This window comes from Ambystoma mexicanum, chromosome 3q (assembly GCF_040938575.1).
Source record: "Ambystoma mexicanum isolate Mex_15411 chromosome 3q, UKY_AmexF1_1, whole genome shotgun sequence".
Lineage (NCBI taxonomy): Eukaryota > Metazoa > Chordata > Amphibia > Caudata > Ambystomatidae > Ambystoma > Ambystoma mexicanum.
In genome coordinates, this window is record NC_090926.1 from 233753901 (window position 1) to 233773614 (window position 19714).

Here is a 19714-nt window from a genome sequence, read left to right on the forward strand (position 1 = left end):
CTGCCGAAAGTCCGTAGCTTTGAGCCATCCACGACGTCGAAGGCAAACGCCGTTGCCCAGCTGGCGGAACCCAGTGTCGGCGATGTCCGTCGCCACGGTGATGGCGTGGTCAGAAGCCACTTCACCTTCCTGGAGGATCTCAAGGGCCTCCGCCCTCTTGTCGTCCGGCAGAAAATCCAGCAGGGGAGCTATCTTGTACCAGAGCTCCCTGTCGTAGCGGGCCACGATAGCCAAGGCGTTGGCCGCTTTAATCGTCGTCGCTGCCGACGAGATGACTCTACGTCCCATAGCATCCAATTTCTTTCCCTCGCCGTCCGGCGGGGAAGTCGATGTGGAGGCCGCACCCCCCCCCCGCTTTCTTCCTGGCTGCCGCGGAGACGACGGAGTCCGGGGTAGGCTGCGCCCGGAGGCATAGGGGGGCCGTGTCCGGGACCCGGTACTTTTTCTCGTACCGGTCTCTTCTAGCTGGCGTAGTGGAAGGGTTCTTGAGGAGGGAAAGGCCCTCATCCCAAATGTCGTCCAACAGAGGCACTGCGAGGACCGTCTTCCTCTTGGCCTCGCGCCGCTGATAAAGGAAGCCTTCCTTTTTCTTCTCCTCAGGGCAGAGTTGGAAAAGCTCGGAAGCCCTGGAGATCATGGAGTGGAAAGATCCGATCTCGTCGGGCGGAGAAGCCCTGGTGGGGGGCGACGACGGAAAATCCTCGTCGTATGCCTCGTCGTCCGTACCCGTCGCTGCCGTGTCAGTCCCCGTATCATCCCCTCGGGTGGACGGGGAGGAGGGCTGGACGGGGCGCGACGGTTGAAAAGGAGGTGGAGGATGGATCCTTCTTTTCTTGGTAGGGGGAACACCAGAAGGTCCCGGTTCTGGATCCCCCGACGGGAGAGGTTCCTCCGTCGGTAACGGTAGCCTCGTCCTTATCTCGGTGCATAAGGACTGTATGGCCAACAAAATGGCCGCCGAGTTGTCTCGCGGCGCTGGCAGAGGGGAATCCGACGGGCGAGCAGGGGCCCCGTCGGTATCCTCGACGATGTTGTCGTCGTCACCCGCGTCGGGGTCCATTCCGACGGGCTGGCCTTGTTCCACGCCTAGGCCGTGGCTTAAGACCTCGATCAGCTCCTCTTCTGAGGTTGAGGCCGAATCTACGACGACGCCCTGCCCCCCCTTCTTCTTCCCCACGGAGGGTTTCACGGGGGTCCTATCGATGGGCACAAAAGAAGACTCCCTCCGAGGAGGCAGGGAGATTCTGGGCCCTGAGGTCGCCACCACTGGCGCAGCCTCCACAGGCTGAGCCAGGGCCGCCGCGACCGTTTCGATAGAGGGCTTGGTCGGATGGATCAAGGCCTTCACCACCTTAGGTGCGCTCACCGCCTTATCCTTGAGGGAGGGGGCACTGCCACGCTCCTCCTCTGCCTTAGAGCTCGACCGGGGCCTCTCCAGGAGCTTCGCCGGGTGCTCGGCCTTCCTCTTACCCGACCCAGAGCGTTGGCTCGTGGTTGATGGTGCCGGGGAGGGTGCGCCCTGCCTGGCGCCCGTAGAGCCCGACCGTTCGGCGCTCCCGGTGCCAGCGGACTCGCGGTGCTTGGCCTTATGTTGGGCCCCCGTCGCCGGGGCGCCCTCAAAGGTCTTAGAAGACCGCTCGGATTTCTTCTTCTTCTCGCCAGACGGGCTCTTACCCTCCAGCCAGTTGGCGAGACGTTGATGACGGTCCTTCATGGTCCGTTCCGACATGTTGCCGCAAAACGCACAGTCCTTCTCCACGTGCGTTTTGTCCTCATGAAGGCAGTAAAGGCAGAAAGAGTGTTCGTCTTCCTTGAAGACGTTCTGCAGCTGGCATCCAGGGCAGACCCTGAACAGCTTTCCGGGCGTCGAGCTTCCCTTCTCCTGGGCCATCTCCGAGACCGGGCCTGAGAAGCTTCTGGAGTCCTCCGAAGTGTAGCTCGACGAAATCTTCACCCTTGAGGGGCACAGACGAATCCGACACGGGTCCCCGTTGATCGGATGTAGGATCGGTGGAGCTTGAGGCTCTTTTGACCGAAAGAATTGAAGTTTTTTGTGAAAAAGCGCGAAAAATAGCACTAACGCTCGAGAGCAATAGCACGAGGATCCCAACACATGAACGTGCGGTAAAAATCTGAAGATGGCTGCCAGAGGCGGTGCTTAGGTAGAGGGCAGTCATTGGCTGTGGTCAGTATGACGCAGAGACCAGTGATTGGTTATTACTACGAAAGACAGATCAGAAACGAAACTGATACTGGTTTTTTCTTTACCGAGGATTCCCAGCCTGACGACGGGGAATATTCATGAGCATGTGAATCCATGCCAGACCCCATGCTGGAGAACAGGGCTGACGATTGCCCACTTAAATCATGTGTTCAACAAAAGGATTCAGCATATTCCTTTATTTTGAAGTGTAGAGAAGGTAATTTTCCCTCTTATGTACTAAACATCAGAAGTGTGTTGAACATTTTTAGTGATGTTAGAAATCTCAGTGATGTGTCGTCTAAAGATATTGCCCAAATTGAATTTATATCAGAATTTATTAACTTCACCATCAGACTATGGTTACATTCAGGAGTGGTTGCTAATCTAATCTGGAGAGAGAAAATGAGTCTTTTCAATATGGGCTTTTTATTGGCTGTGGAACCTGAGCAAACACCTCTGCGATTAACACTGCTGGCAGTGACAATTGTCAAGCAAGGGAGGATCCATATTAACCACAAATGTTTTCTATTCTTTCCACCCTAAACCTCATAAGTTGGAACACTAGAGGGCATTCCCATCTACAATCTTCATTCAAAGAGTTTGGTGTGGAATTTCATATTATCGCACTTCAGGAAACTTGGCTGACCTTTATGCCAATTTGGGAAGGTTATGATGCAATTTTGTCACCTGCACACCATCAAGGCACTTATGTATGCAGATGATGGTATTGATCTCTAAAACCCAGATAGGACTGCAAAATCCTTTGACAGCGTTCCAACATTATATTCAATTGAATCAACTGAGAGTTAATACCAAGAAAACACAAATTGTCATCTATTGTCCAAAAAAAGCAGGTCCGAGGCGCTTCCTATGGTCAATTGATCAAGTGGAACTACAAACAGTCCCACATTACACTTATCTGGGTATGTGTTTTGAGGGTTCAACTAATGTCAATATCCAGTTGGAGTGGGTGGAGAGAAAACTCGACACAGCCATAGTACAATCTAAAATTATCAGGGCGAAATTTGGAAAATTCTCAATTAAGCCAGTCTGGTCCTACTGGATTCAGAAGGCAATTCTGGCTTTATTATACGGCTTAGAAACACTACCAAGCACTACCGTATTTGAATTCGATAAACGTGAAGCCAAATTTTGGAAACAAATTCTCCATCTACCAGGTCGTGTTCCGGTTGCCTGGATTAGATATGGGCTGGGCCTAGTTTCCCTCCAAGCCCTCCATAACTGGAGACTATGTTCCCTATTTCGAAAATGCCTTTTATCAACCTCAGTGGAATTTACCTTGCAATCTTTAACTGCCTATGTGTTTTCAACTAAGGACAAGTTCATTGCAACTTGGCTGAGCAAGATTGGTCAAATCCTATGTAATGCCGATTCCTCAATTGAATTACCGATTGCCAATCCGACCAAAGTGAAACTACACCAGGCTGATTGGATAAAGACCTATGACAAGTGCTTACAATATAAGGGAGGAGACCATAATAGGTTCTCACCTAAAAACTAAAAATCTTGCCTCCCTATCCAAGATCGCCGACATACAGATCTGCAATCATACGCCTGCGCATTAATCTGTGGCTGACTCGAGAGGTTCTAAGGAAACGGCGCATGATGCCTCCAGGTGACAATATTTGTCGGTTTTGTGTTATAAGTGGTGTCCCGGAGACTCTTCAACATCTTATAAACCAGTGCCCTTGTTTGCTATCCCACAGACAGATACATTTTGAGAAACACTGTCAATACTTTGCAAATCTTAGTGAAGATTCATGTTGGTCTACTATTCTTAGTCGTTCCAAGCCAATGATACAATTTGCTACAGTGAACCTTCTATTAAGTCTCAAGCTAACCCCAGTTCATAGTGAATCCCTTGATATAGATACATAACATTTTCGAGCTCCCTATTGAAATAGCAGCATCATATATTGCAAATGCTGATATTGACTGATGTTACATTGCAACAAAAAAAAAAACCTGTACAATTTGGAAGGAATTATGGTTTGTAACAAACATGTGAAGAGCTGTTAACTAGTTGTGAGTTATGACTGCACTTTATAAGTTGCTTATTTGTTAGGATTATCAGTTTTAAATATGTTATTTTAGATTCTGATGTGAATTATCTATTATCTGGTCTTTGCCTTTTCTTCCTTATTTACTTTATCGTTTAAATTCGTTAATGGAATTATGAATTGTGTATTTGACATTGAATGTTATGATATTGACATTTTAATTCCAACTGATAAATGATATGACAATGCATTACTTACCGTAAAAGCATTTCTGATGGTTGTATCTGCTTAGATTCACATGCTGTGCATAGGTCCGACATCCAGTGGTCACTGCAGAGTATTGCATTTTGTTTTTCGTAGTCGAAAAGGGGACGTCGACAAGGCGTGTCTGTAGCACTATCCCTATAGTGACGTGCGTTGTACCCATAATCCCTCACGCGTCGAGATCCCTCAGATTGTTTTTTTTCCGCCCAGCTTCTGGTCGCCTTACGCGGAGCTCCTAGAGACACATTGCAAATACTTACTATCGGACCTCGGTCCTTAATTATACTTATTATATTGTTAAAGATCCCTTCCCTCGACGTTAGCTGTGAAGCCGTTTCTCCGCCGAACAAGTTTTCGACGGAGGGGAAGAGACGGAGGAGATCCTTCGGCGCTGCCGAACACGTGGCCTGGCCTCGCCGGCCAACATACAGTAGGGAGAGTGGGGGTTCGAACTTTTATCTTCTCTTTGAGAATGTCTTTCTTTCTCCCCTAACTTTCCCTTGGGGTTGTTCTCACCAGTTATTATTGCCTCAGCTATGGAGAGGACACCTTTTAAGTTTTTTAATACTCCGCAGTGACCACTGGATGTCGGACCTATGCACAGCATGTGATTCTAAGCAGATTAACAAACATCAGAAATTATGTTTTATTTTGTTATTGTAAGGTTGATTAAAAATTCAACTAATTCAATAAAAAAATAGCCGTAGGCTATGGTATCCAGAAGCCAAGCATCTGAAGTAATGGCCCGCCATTCTCCGAGATGCTGTGCTAGCCTGCCCCCAACCAGCGAACCAAGTGACATGGCTTCATGAGTAGAAACGGCTGCGGCAGTGCCTGATGGCAAAGAGGCAACTGCCCGAGTGGCTTTGGCGCCATGATTTCCCTGGCCACCACAGGTATTTTTTTTCGCTGCCCCCTTTGGCTGGCAGCCCCTCTCGATCTACCAAAAGAGGAGCAGTATCGAAAGGAACCTCCCCTCCATTGCTGTCCCCTAGGATGAAAAGGTAAAGGTTGCCGTACTGCAGCACTCAAAGACTTTGCTGCAGCTTTTGAGGTCTGCAACCTCAAGGCTCTCGTCAGCCTTACTGCTAAACAAATGAATGCCATCAACGGGCATGTTCAGAAGACGGGATTGCACATCCGGGGCAAAACCAGACTTCCACAACCACGCAAACCTGTGCTCGCAGCCATGGACCGGCTGACACCATCTGCCGTGTCCAAACCCGACTGAAGGGATTCACACATAGCATCTTTGCTGTCTTGCACGAGGGCCAGAAAGCCATCCCTTTCTTCCGCCTTGGGAATATGCTCAGCCGCCAAAGGCACACAGTTCCACAGAGTGTATGCAAACTTTGCCAAGGCACAAGTGGAGTTGGCCGACTTCAACGCCATACTCCCAGCAGAAAATACCTTCCTTGCCCAACCATCAAAGCGCTTGTCGTCCCCATCAGGAGGGATGGTAGGGTACGCAGCCTGCTTCACCAAACTCACTGGAGTACGGTGCAACAATAATTAACAGGGGTCACTACTGGATGGGTGGTATTTTTCAGGAAAAAAGCGTAATTTTTGCCACAATTTTATTACTGGATACCGGTTAGACGACACCCTAGCAGGATTCTAGCAGTGGGATTGGGTGCACTGGATAAGAGGCCTCCCCATCACAGAAGAAAACCCACAGCTACTCAGAAATACTAATAGGCTTAAGGTAAGTACATACCAAAGCCAACAGTACATCTCATTGAAGATTTTGCAGGACAACTTCAGGGTCTGCATCCAAATACCCGGTCAGTGGATTCCTTGCCATGGAGACTGAAAACAAGACCTCCGAAGGGACTTTGCAGCAGGGATTGATTAAGAAGGCTCTAGGCAAGGTTTCTCTCGCAGCTGAATGGGGTTCTGGCGCCTTTTCAAGGAGCACAGAAGAATAAAGAAAATTGTGGTTGAATTCTTGTCTTTTTAAAGGTCCAGCACTCTGGAGAGGGGACTTTTTGGACACGATTCGTGTCGCTGGAGATCCACCAGGATTGCCACGAAGTTTCAGCGAGATTCAGAATTTGGAAGACTTGTGCACCGAACGATGGCTTGAGGTCCCAGTGCATTGGAGTATTGCAACAACGCAAAGTCGCAGCAATGCAGGGGGTGGCTCAAAATGCAGATCTCGAGTCTAGTGCCTCTCACCAGGCACTGGGCCGGGGTCGTCGTTTTCGGAGTCCCCAGAACGATTGGAAGGAAGGACTACAGCTGGCTCCGGTAACACAGCAGGCACTCCGGTCGCTGGAAATCCTTTCAGCCGCTTTACCTTAATCTTCCTCTTCGGTTCCAGTGGTCGACAGGTCTTCAGCTTCCAGGTTCGCAGGATTTATCTGGAATTAAAGCACAACCTCTGCATTCTCTCCTGCATTTTACAAGAAGGGGCGATATGGTTGTTCAGTCAGGACAGCCAGCACCCCCACCCCCCCCCAACTGGGATTTGTCCCCATACAAGCAAGGTTTAAGACAAAGGGCTGGGGAGTTTTGGACTCCTCCCTCACTTCCTGCTCTGACAGACAGACTGGAGCCTGGGCGGGGAGTCCAGGGGACTCCTGCTGTAGATAAAAATCACACACATTAATTTCCCAGCCTGGATGTCAGGGGAAGGAACAAGAAACACTAAAATGGCTAAAAAAGGCCTTTTTCTGTAAATATTGACACCCTTAGGTCCATTTACTGCAGCTGTGAACACAACCCACAGTCAAGATGAACCAAATTAATACAAGGTATCACTGCCACTTAGCCATTGAAGGCAAGCTTGTCACAAACAGAATTGTTAGTTTTAATGTGAAAGGGGATACAGATTCCAAGCAGATTAACAAACATCAGAAACATTGCATCTCCCCAGCAATCCACATAAGGTGGGGCGTGCTGGTTTCACTTAAAATGTAAAAGAGATCCAAAGATCCTTTCTACCCTTGGGAACTATAGTTCACTCAAGGTTAGCACAAGAAAGTGAAAAGGGCAACCCAGCAACAACAGGCACTTATTGCCAATAAGTTGTTAAAGAGGATAACTTTAAAGACACTATGGAGAGTCTAAAAAATGACACCCATAAAAAGTTAAAGATGTGAGTGTGGAAAAAGGTTCCCACCCACTGAGGTATTATGGAAAAAAATTTCTGAGGTTGATCCAGGTCAGTAATTCTGTGCAAATCTTACCCAACAGTCGTTTCCGGCATCGGACACCTGGTCCTCCTCATCCGAGAAAGACATATCTGTACCCTGGAGGCCTGTCCCCCCCCCCACCCCCCAACCTTTTTTTTGCATCCTGAGGGGTCGGGTTTGGGCTTAGGGATGGCATACTCTTCTTCGGTGTTGTCTCCGGCTGGCTTGCCCGAGGCCTCATGCTTCAGGGAAAGAGATACTCTGGGCACTGCTGGTGCTACCTTGACTGGGTCAGCCCCCTTGGCCTACGAGAGGGCAGCCGCCACCAACTCGATCACCAACTTCACCTGGGCTTTCTGGGGCAGATCGGTCGCCTTTTCTTGCGCCTTCGTCTTCTCAGGCTTTCCCCGCAGCTTTGCCGGGTTAGCCGATATCCGCTTTGAGCTGGAGTGATGGCTGGAGATGGAGGCAGGTGGTGACGATGAGCGCGCCCTGCCTGTCGTGGGACACGCTTGCGCGGTGCCGCTGACGGAAACTGACTTGCAGTGCTTGGCCTCGTCTTGGGTCCACATGGATGGAGCACCCTCAAAGTACTTCAAAGCCCTCTCCTCATACCGGCCGGTCCTGGGTGAGGCAACCCTGCACAGGGCAGAGGCCTTGCCACTGAGCCACACTGCCAACCTACTGGGACTATCCTTTGCGGTTTGATTGGAGAACCCCAGGCAGATTTCACAATCCACTTCCATGTGATTCGGATGAAGACAGAGGCACTGGAGGGGTTTGTCCTCTACAAACACATTTCGCAGTGCACAGCTGGAGCAGAGCTTGAAGAGGGAGATTCCCTCCTTCTCTTACGACATGGTCAGGAGTGTGGAGTAGGCTCAATGGCCTTCTGGAATCTTCAATGAAACTTTGAAAATTCTTGCCCTCGAGTGGTACTGAAATTCACGGACAAACTGATACCTGCTTGCCAGCCGAAGGAGCGAAAAAGCAACCAGGTTTTTATTTGACAAATATAGAACCTTTTTATAAAAATAGAGCGAAAACATGGAAAAGCTCAGAGCAAAACAGACTTCCAACCCTTGAACGTGCGGTAAAAATCTGAAGTTGGGTGTCAGAGGATGGGCTTAGGGAGAGAAGCCATTGGCTGGGGGCAGTACAACCCAGAGCTCAGGGACTGGTTTAGAGGAGGAGAACAAGTTACTTAACAACTGTAATATTCTTTCAACTGGATGTTCCTCCCACGTATTCTCATTTTATGATATTCGTATCCTGCCAGCTTTGCAAAACAAATTCTCGACAGAGGGAGCTGTGCACGTGGCGTCGATGTCCCTCGAAGGGCTCCATACCGTGTTGACGTCCCCATCAAATATCTCGTGCCGCGCCAGTTGGCTTCAGTTCTGTTTTTTCGAGGAACACCCAGGCGTGCCTCATGACTGATAGACTATTCGTGAGAGGTAAGTAACGTAAACTGTACTGCAGGGTAGGATGGGATGAGGAATACATGGGAGGAACATTCAGTCGAAAGAACGTTACAGTTGTGAAATAACGTGTTCGTTCGAATGGATTGTGTCCTCCCACGTATTCCTCATTTTATGATCGACTCCCATAGCAGTGGTAATTTTGGAGGTGGGAGTATTAGTTATTCTTCTCATAGACGGAATGAAGTACTGCCTTGGCAAATAAACCTTCATTGGAAGAAGAGTTATTAAGCAATAATGATTGATGAAGGTATGCATTGATGCCCATGTTGCAGCTGAACAAATCTGCTGCAGGGACTACCCCTCTTCAGAGCCACAGTAGGCATCCCCCTAGTGGAATGGGCTTGAGGCCCATCCGGTGGGTCCTTGCCATGGTTACCGCCTACCGTGTAATGAGGCCTAAAGTCTTAGTAACAGCTTGTCCCAAACGCCTTCCAGCGTAACCAATAAAGAGCTGATCGTCCACTCTGACCCGAGACATGCGTGAAACGTAGAAACTTAAAGCTCTTCTAGGATCCAACCTATGGAGCCTCTCCTCGTCCTTACCAGGATGCGGAGGAGGATAGAATGCCGGAAGAATGACGTGGCTTAAATGAAATTTCGATACAACTTTTGTAAGAAACGAAGGACGGACTAAGGACAACCCTGTCCTTCTGAAACACCGTGAAGGGTGGCTTAACAGAAAGTGCCTGGAACTCACTCACTCACACCGAGCTGAAGTAACCGCAACTAAAAATACAGTTTTAAGGGTTAACAGTCTCAAAGGACAGAAATGTAAAGGCTCAAATGGAGCACCCATTAGAAATTTTATAACAAGGTTCAAATCCCAACCGGGCACCTGGAAAGGCGACGGCGGAATTAGTGAGCCCTTTCAGAAAGTGAGAAATTAAAGGAATTTTTAAATAAGAACACTCCTCAGACGAGCGCTTAAATATGGACAGCGCCGCCAGGTAACCTTTAATGGTACCCGCTTGCAGGCCCTGGTGGGCTAAAGAAAGCAAAAAAGACAAACACAGGAATGTCACATGAAAAAGAATCCACATTCTTAACCCTGCACCAGTCGCAGAACTTTCTCCAACGGCAATGGTACAGGGACTTTGTTGCAGGCCGTCTGGCGAAAGCAACACCTCCATCACGTCTTCAGGGAGGTCCCAATCCTTATACCTCAACCTTTCAGAAGCCAAGCATGAAGGTTGAGGGATCTGACCTCTGGACGGAGAACCTGAACCCCCCATCCCGTGAGAGCAGATCGTCTCGGTAGGGAAGACGATGTGGAGGGCAGATGGACAAGTTGAGAAGGTCCGGGTACCACGTTCTCCGGGCCCATGCCAGAGCAATGAGGCTCATCCGGGAACCAAACCTCCGCAGCACTTGCGGGATGACTGGGACTGGAGGAAAAGCATACCGAAGTGGGAAGGACCATTCCACCATGAACATGTCCCCTAAGGCTCCTCTTGGAGGAAATTCCCGCAAGTAGAACCTTTCGCACTTCCGGTTGACACTGGAGGCAAAGATATCCACTTGTGGGGTCCCCCCAAAGGGCGAAGATCTCCATGAGAATCTCCTGAGCCAGCTCCCTCTCGTGAGAGATTGCGCTCTGCCTGCTCAGAGCGTCTGCTGTCTCATTTTTGTCTCCAGCCAGATGAACTGCCGAGATCATAATTTCCTGCTGGATGGCCCAGAACCAGAGCTGCATCGCCTCCCTGCACAGAGGAAGTGACCCCTCCCCCCTTTTGTTGAGGTAGTGCATGGCCACTGTGTTGTCCATCAGAATCAGGACATCCTTCCCTCGCACAGTCGGCAGAAAAACCTTCAGGGCAAGACTGACGGGCCTCAGCTCCAACAGATTGATATGGAGTCTGGACTCCGAGGGAGACCAACGACCGCTGACTGTCAACTCGTTTGCATGAGCTATCCATTCCGTGAGGGATACGATCGTCACCTCTAGCCACTGCCTTCGACGGTCCACCACAGAAAGTCCTGGGCAACCGAGAGTGGCACCTGAACGGGGTCCGACATCTGCAGTAGGACTGTGACCAATGCATCTCGAGAGCCCATCGCAGAGATCTCATCCGCAACCTGGCCTCTGGCGTCAGAAGAATGCAGGATGCCATGAGGCCAAGCAACCTCAAGAACTCGAACGCAGGGAGACTCTGGGAATGTTGAAACTTGTACACCATCTGCTTAATGTGATGAGCCCTCACCTGGGGAGGGAAACGCTGCCCCAGGGATGTGTCGAGCACTGCTCCGATGTACTGGAGCCACTGGGTTGGCGTCAAGTGGGACTTTAAGTTGAGGGAGAAGTCCAGCTTATGAAGGGAGTGGCAGGTGACTGACAGATGATCCAGGACTTGCTCGGGAGAGCATGCCCTGATCAACCAATCATCCAGGTAGGGGTAGACGTGAATCCCACCTTTCCTGAGATACGCTGCCACCACCACCATGAGCTTGGAGCCTGGTGAAAACCCTCGGGGCGGAGGTCAATCCGAACGGCAGGACCCAAAACTGAAAGTACGAGTCGCCAACCGCGAACCTCAGGTACTTCTTGTGCTTGGGATGGATCGGCACATGAAAGTAAGCGTCCTTTAGGTCGAGAGACACCAACCAGTCCTGAAGTTGGAGGACTTGAGAGAGAGTAATCATCTTGAACTTGTCCTTCCTGAGAAGCTTGTTCAAACCACGCAAGTCCATGATGGGTCTCAATCCCCAGTCTTTCTTCGAAATCAAAAAATAAGGGGAATACCATCCCTTGTTCCTGTCTGCTACAGACACCAGTTCCATGGTGCCTTTCTCCAGCAGGGCTTTGATTTCCTGCGCCAGGAGCGGATCCAGACTCTTCAAAGAGAGATTCCCTGGTGGATTGTCTGAGGCCTCTGTCAGAAAGGAAGGGAGTAGCCGTGGGCTAGGATCTCCAGAACCCACACATCCGAAGTAAAGGCATGCCATTCTACTAGATGCTGCGCCTGCCTTCCCCCAACCGGCGAGCCATGGGACATGGCCACATGACTGAGCTGAAGCGGCATTGCCTGAGGGTAAAGAGGCAACTGCCCGAGCGGCCTTGGCACCTTGAGTACCTTGCTTTCCACCTTTGGTACTTCTACGGTGGTCCCTTTGACTTGCAGCGCCTCTCGATCTACCAAAGGATGAGTAATATCTAAAGGAACCCCCCCCCCCCCTCCATTGCTGTCCCCTAGGACGAAAAGGCAGAGGTTGGCGAACTGCAACCTCTCAAGGCTCTCGTCAGCCTTGCTGCCAAAAAGATGTTCACCATCAAAGGGCATGTTGAGAAGCCGGGCTCGTACAGCAGGAGCAAACCCATACTTCCGCAACCACACAAATCTGCGCATTACGGTGCTCGCCGACATGGACCGGCTGATGTAATCTGCCATGTCCAGACCTGACTGAACGGATTCACACATGGCATCCATGGCATCCTGAACAAGAGCAAGAAAGCCATCCCGTTCCTCCCCTTTTGGAATATTTTCAGCCGCCAGAGACAATTCCACAGAGTATGAGTGAAATGTGCTAAGGCACACACGGAGTTGGCTGCCTGTAAAGCCATAACCCCTGAAGAAAAGACTTCTTCGCCCAGCCATCAAAACGCTTGTCGTCCCTATCAGCAGGGATGATAGAGTACGACGCCTGTTTTGCCGGGGCCGTAGCCGCCTGCACCACCAAACTCTCCGGAGTGGGGTGCGTAGTCAAATAGCTGGTGTCGCTACTGGCTGGACGATATTTTTTCGGCAAAGACTTGCTCACTGCCGGGAGACTCTCCGGGGCAGTCCAAGCCACCACCACCCTTCTTTGCAATGCCATATGGAGTGGCAGTACCGGGTCAGTTGGTGGACCTTGGTCAAGGTCATCAGTCAGGTCATCCTGCAGAAAATCCACTGGTGGCGCAGGCCACCCCAAGTATTCCGTTACCCTCGACATAAGGCGCCGCTACGAGGACTCTGCGTGCGTGCCAGGCTCAGGCCTACCGAACTCAACCTCCGGAGAGGTGTCCAGACCACTGGCGCCGTGCAGCAACTGACGAAGGTCTTCAATCTGGCTATGACCAGACAAAATCTAGTCAGGTACCTCATCAGAAACCAAACCTCCTTCCTCAGACCCTTCTTCCACCTCAGAAATATAATCCAGCGGCTGGACTGGGGGCACAGAAAAAGGGACAAAGACATTTTTTGACTTGGCCAGAGCCTTTCTAGGGGGTTCCACCGTGCCACGGGGTACCTCCGATAAAACAGCCTCGAAAGGTGTCGAGGGAATCTGGGTCGTGCGGCGCCGACGGCTTCCACACAGTCCGAGGGCGGAGACCAGAGCATGTCCTTCGACAGCCTGGGCGCCGATGGCTTCCTCGGAGGTGGAGCCTCAAGAGAGTCCCGACGAACTCGGCGCTGATGTCTTCTTCGAAGACCTCACAGGCTCCGACGGTCTTGAGGGCGTCAAGGACCTGGAGCGGGCATGTCTAGAGCGATCCACCTTGTCCGATCGGGACTTCGAAGGTGCTCAATGATTGCGACGACCACTGGAGCCCAAAGGCACGTGAGTGGTGGCTCTAGCATGGTCACGGCCAGCGTCTCTCGACGGCACGGACGGAACGTAGCCCTGCGACTGAAAAATCGCCATCATCTCCTGCCGAAATGAATCCCATTCCGCATTCCCAAAACTCTGCAGCACTTGGTGAAAGACCAAGTGGTGCAGAGTTTTGGACTCATCCCTCGCTTCCTACCTTCTCAGACACTATGTAGCTTTGGGTGGGGGAAACAAAGGATTCCAAACAAAGAAAACTCCTACTGAGGTTGTTCCCGCCTAGAACGGCAGGGGAAGACCACAAGCACATAAGAAATGGCATAAAAGGAAGGATCCCACCATTTTAGAAAATGTGCACTACTGAGGCTGAACAGCCCGCAAGTAAAAATGACAGTCATAAAAGTAAAACCACTGCCACCAGCCATTCAAGCAAACTAGCAATTGTAACACAAATGTTACAGTTAATTAAGAAAGGGGATACATTGTATACTCCCCAAGCACTCCACATAAGGTTGGGTGTGCTGGCTCACTACATAAAATCTAAAGGGGGTTGAAAATCCCTTTTCTACTTGGGAACTGTAGGTCACAAAAATACATGAAATAGAAATGAACAGGGGAGCCAATAGGGGCAACCCAGCCTAAGCCCAAAAGTTGTAGGAAACTAACTTCAACTAGTCAAAGCAGTTACCTAGTCCAAGCAAATAGTTCTGGGGTCGACACAGATCAAAGATTTATCATAAATATGAAAATTTTACCGAACAGGTCTCTGCCACCTAGTCAGAGAAGTGGAACCCGACTGCGCCACTAGCTTAAAAGCAGACGCAGTCGAGCCGAGACCCAGGCAAAAACGTCTAGCATTTTGAGTTTGAAGGTCTCAGATTTCTCCAGCCTAGAGAATTGCGAAGGCACTTGTGCCTTCTCCTCCGAGTAGACCCTGAAACTGACTTTTTTCAGAGGAGGAAGAATGACGATTATGATGCTGCCTGGAGGAATTGCCAGTGAGTGCAACTTTTCAAAGATTCTTTTCTTCCTTACAGAACGTGGAATGTTCATTAGTACAACGCTTTGTGCCGGGTGACGAGTCAGCCATGAATCCTTTTCCTTATGGAAATGGGTTAAGAGTTTCATGGCCTGTTCCCGAAGCACCGTAGAGAGCATCAACCAGCAAGACCCACACAGTCCTGGAAGTCATGTTCCTCCCCCGAACATATAAACAAATCCTGTGGGGGTCATATACAGACTTTATGTGTCAGCTATCAGTGCAAGGCTTAAACCCAGAGGTATTCAACATGGCGCGAAACAGTAATTCTACAAAGCAATGCTTTTGAAGCGAACAGAGCATGGAAAAATGGAACTAAGGTCAGTGGGTGCAGTGCCTCAATATATACTGGACCAGATGCCAAATCCGGCACAGGGCACATAGAGGCATCAAGCGGAGCATGCACTGCATTCCCTGGTGGCAGAAACAGTTTTCAAAAAGCAGCTGTGCTGGGAGATGGATCTTATAGATGAGGAATCTGTGAGAGGGGGCAATCCATTAGACACATTGTTTAATAGTGTAAAAACATTTTCCCATTTGTTGAAAATGTTCCTTTATTTGAATTGCGCAATACTAAAAATATTGTTTGTGGTCATGAAGGACAAAGTGTTCCACAGTTCACCCCCAACAATGTGAACCAACACATCTTAATGCATATCTACTGTTAAAAATTCAAACACCCTCAGACCAACTTAAGCTTCTTTCTCCCAAACTAAATTCACTTCTTTCAAATTAGGTTATCTAAAACACTCCCCATAATTCAGTCAAACATTTTTAGGGAACCAAAGTATGAGCACAAAGGGCTTACCTTTGGGGCTGCTTTTGGGCAGGCCTGGCTCAGTAGTGCCACTGTTGATAAGAAAGGAAAAACATCAAAACTTGGCACATGTGGAGTAATCTCAGCTATAGCTTTAGTGCGTGATGTGCCCTTGTTAAGATTTCCTTGGCTCTCTTAGTTTAAGCATAGGTCAAGCTAAGAAAACCAACTCACAGAAGGGAAATAAAGCAGCCAATTTGATTTGGAAGTGTGAGCTCCTACTACATGGTTGACTGCCAGCTCAAACAAATGGTAAAATGAGCAATGTATAATGCAGGACCACCATAATTACATTATTCTACAAAGGCGGTCCAAATACCCCTTGATCCCCAATTCAGGTATTATGGAGCAACCAATTAATGAGAGTTCCCCATCAACACACCAATAAAAAAACTCCCCAGGTAAGGAAGATGGAAAACACTACATTTTTCTTATTCACAATTTATAAAAGTTACAATACAGTTGATAAAGCCACCCACCCCCGCCCTCTACCATAGGGTCTCATTTACTAATACAATTCTAGAAATCTTCCCTAAATGTCCTCAAATAACTTCTACTTCTTCGATGCCTGTAAATAACGCTCTCCATTTGCGCAAGTTTGTCAATTTCATCGAGACAGGTGCTCTCCACGGGGCAAACTGTAGACTTCCAATGTCATAGGATGTCATAGGATCAGTTTCTTGGCCATCAGAGACCCTCTAAACAACCATTTATTCTGTGCACAAGACAAACCATCAACAAGCATATCATCTCCCAGTATCAGTATCAAAGTCAAAATGAAATGACATCCTCAGCACCCAGTTGAACACCAAAGATAATTCAACCCCAAAAGTATCACACTCCATTACATTCCCACAGCATGTTTTCAAAGAACATCCCCAGCACAAATCTGTCAGACATCCTACGCTTAAACGTTCTGGTGTCCAATGTACCCGGTTCAAAATATTAACCTGCCTTGACCTCTCCCCAAGACTGATCGAAGACGGAGCCACATTCCCAGTCTCCCAGAGCTCCTCAGTCATCTGCTCAGGCAGCTTTGCAGACCACTGCTGCAAAAGGCAGAATTACCCAATGACGAAAGAAGTTTGTAGAACCTAGTCGCCTGATGCCCTCAGATTCAGTCTGTGCAATTTTTATTTATTTATTGCATTTTTAAAGTGCTCACACAGTCCGCGGACATCGAGGCGCTGTTACAGGAATTGTTTCTTTAGTTGCGTAATTGTTTTTTTTGTCTTAGTTGCATATTTATAACGCGGAAGAAACACCCACCTGGTGTGTGATTTTGGCCAGTAGTCCGTGGGCCCGTGCCCAGGAGCAGGCCCTTGCATCCCCTCCCTGCACCCCTTCCTGGTTCCCCCGCCCGCCCGTATCGACCCGCCCTCCCTCACTCACTCCCATTGGTGCATCCACACTTCATCACCGGTCCCCCCAGGGCAGCCCTCTGCCCGGCAGCCCCCTGCGGCTAAGGGCCCTAAGGCCAAGGGTGGCTCCAACAGAGGCGGATCCAAGAAGCATCAGCCGGTGTCTGCAGGGGAAGCAGTGGCCAGCCGTCAACCATCATCCACAAGGACCAGTAAGGTAGGAGTGGCCTGGGTCAGGATTAGAGCAACTACTCTACCCCAGACTCCGAGCCACTTACCAAACCCAAAGTAAAAAAAATTATTGCATTTCATGATGTTTAGATTGCACTGATAGCCCTCTCTCCCACTGTGCGGGTCTCTCAAATTTAGCAGGGGCACCGTCCCCAAACTGCATTACATGATGTTTAGACTGCACTGATGGGCCTCTCTCCCACTATACAGGTCTCAAATTTAGCAGGGGCCCCATCCCCAAACTGCATTACATGATGTTTAGACTGCACTGATAGGCCTCTCTCCCACTGTACAGGTCTCTCAAATTTAGCAGGGGTTCTGCCCCCAAATAGCATTGTATGATGTTTAGGTTGCACTGGTGGGCCTCTCTCCCACTATACAGGTCTCTCAACTTTAGCAGGGGCTCTCTCCCCAAATTGCTGAGTAGGATGTTTAGATTGCACTAATAGGCCTCTCTCCCACTGCGCGGGTCTCAAGTTTAGCGAGGGCTCCGTCTCCAAACTACACTGTGTGGTGTCTAGGTTGCGCCGGTGGGCGTCTCTGCCACTGTGCAGGTCTCTCAGACTCAGCAGGGGCCTGGTTTCCGAACAGCACTGTGATGCTTAGATTGCACTGATAGGACTCTCACCCACTTTACTATACAATAATCTAACTACGCTTAGTTCAGTACTCTACCAATCCCCGGAAACCCACCACCACCTAACTCAATTAAATCCCATACCAGCAGACCGTAAACAACCTATACCCTCCCCCCCCTCCGACAGTGCACACTTAAGAAACACACCCTACCCACCGACAGAAAGCAACAATGAGCCAGAGTACACTCCAGCGTATCCAAAGAAGGAAGACCGAGGTCACTGCGACCGCACAGCACAGCATAGAGGACCAACTACCATAATCCGCCTGCACCTAGACTGGAAAATGGCCCGTACCAGAAAGGGACGCAGAGAAAGAACAAGATCGTGCAGCAAGAGACTCGAACACACAACACAGACAGAACCCACAAGAAACAGCCCCATAGGAAGAAAACACGCCTAAAACAGACAACCGGAACAAAATCCACAAGAGAAAAATCCTTATACCTCACACCTTATCTCGCAACAACCACGGTACACCGACACCCCAACACGCAAACCTCGAAACATGCAAAGAATTTCCTGATACATGCGGAAATAAGATGGGTGCACTCAACAAGAGTGGGAGGGCTCCGACCCCATTACCCCTTACATTACAAGAACAGAGGGGCAACATCGATTCCCACTACATCCCGCACAATACGGCGAAGTACCAACAACCAACAACGCCACCTCCCACCCACCAATAAGACCCAATGAAGAAACCACTGCTGATCTTCATCCGAGTAGCATCACAGCAGAAACACCAAGACTAATCAGCCCTGTTATCAACTTACTAGACCGCTTCAATGAAGAAGCAGCTGTCGCCGTTCTTCATCCTATCGACATCAATGCGGAAACTTCACGAACAGAGACAATTACAAACTCAAACAACAAATAACCTCAAAACAAAAATCGCACCCAGAGAATCCACTGTAACCTAATAAACGCAAGGTCAATGTCCAAACACGCAACGGAAATATACAACCTCCTGTCAGAAGGAGGCATAGACATCCTTTTCGTAACCGAAACATGGCTAGACGACAACTACAAGATCACCTTCAACAACTGCCTGCAGACTTCAAATGCATCAAAACAGAAAATCCAAAAGAGGGGGTGGGGGGTGGGGACTAGCGGTCATCCACAAGGAACAACTGGCCATCAAAATGGAAGATCCACTAAACATCGATAAAAGCGAATCCTTAATACTATGACTTTCAGTAAACCCCAAAACCAACCTGAAATTCATAATGATATACAGACCACCAACCTACGATGCAACTTTCATGGACGCTTTCACAGAAGCAATCACTACCCTAGCCATCAACTACAATCATCTGATCATCCTCAGAGATTTCAACATCTGGTTCGACAAAGAAACCACTACACAAAAATCCCTAAACGCCCAACTAGCAGCCATGAACCTACAACAACTAGTCAAAGGAGCAACCCACTCAGCAGGGCACACACTTGATGCAATCTTCGCCAACAAAGATCTCATCACCACAGCACCCCCAATTCAAATACTTTGGAGCGACCACCTCATTATTCCATTCATAATCACAACAGCCGCTCCAACAAAAAAAGCAACAAGACAAACAACCCATCATGATGAAAAGAAATTGGAGAACCATAACAAACTCCAACCTAACCGAGCTCCTAGAACTCAGCCAACCACAAGCATCAACCATGGAAGAAGCAGACCTAGACAAAAAAGTTGCCCTACTTCATACCAGGATCGCAACTACCCTTGATGACATCGCCAAAGAAAAGCCCTTCACCCCATCACGCAAGAAAACTACAGAAAAATGGTTCACCCCACTACTCAACGCCATGAAAAGGAAAAACCGAAAACTAGAATCTGAATGGAGGACCAACAACACCAGCGCAAACAAATTGAAATTCCTACAACAGATCCGCGCATATAAAAAGGAAATACAAAAAGCGAAGAGGAATCATTACGACAACCGAATCTTCAGAGCACCAAACGCTCAAAAAGAACTATTCAAAATCATA

At 49.1% G+C, this 19714-nt stretch overlaps 1 protein-coding gene across 5 annotated transcripts in view; it reads right to left on the reverse strand.

The window, feature by feature from the left end:
* Positions 1-19714, reverse strand: part of EIF4B (eukaryotic translation initiation factor 4B) — a 968554-nt gene that overhangs the window by 183032 nt on the left and 765808 nt on the right. For 4 of the 5 annotated variants that reach the window (XM_069653629.1, XM_069653624.1, XM_069653625.1 and 1 more), the window contains exon 12: positions 15484-15524. The exons of the other annotated variant lie outside the window; for it this stretch is intronic. In XM_069653629.1, coding sequence (XP_069509730.1) covers positions 15484-15524 — 41 coding nt within the window. The remainder of the gene's footprint in view (positions 1-15483; positions 15525-19714) is intronic. 5 annotated transcript variants of the gene reach the window in all.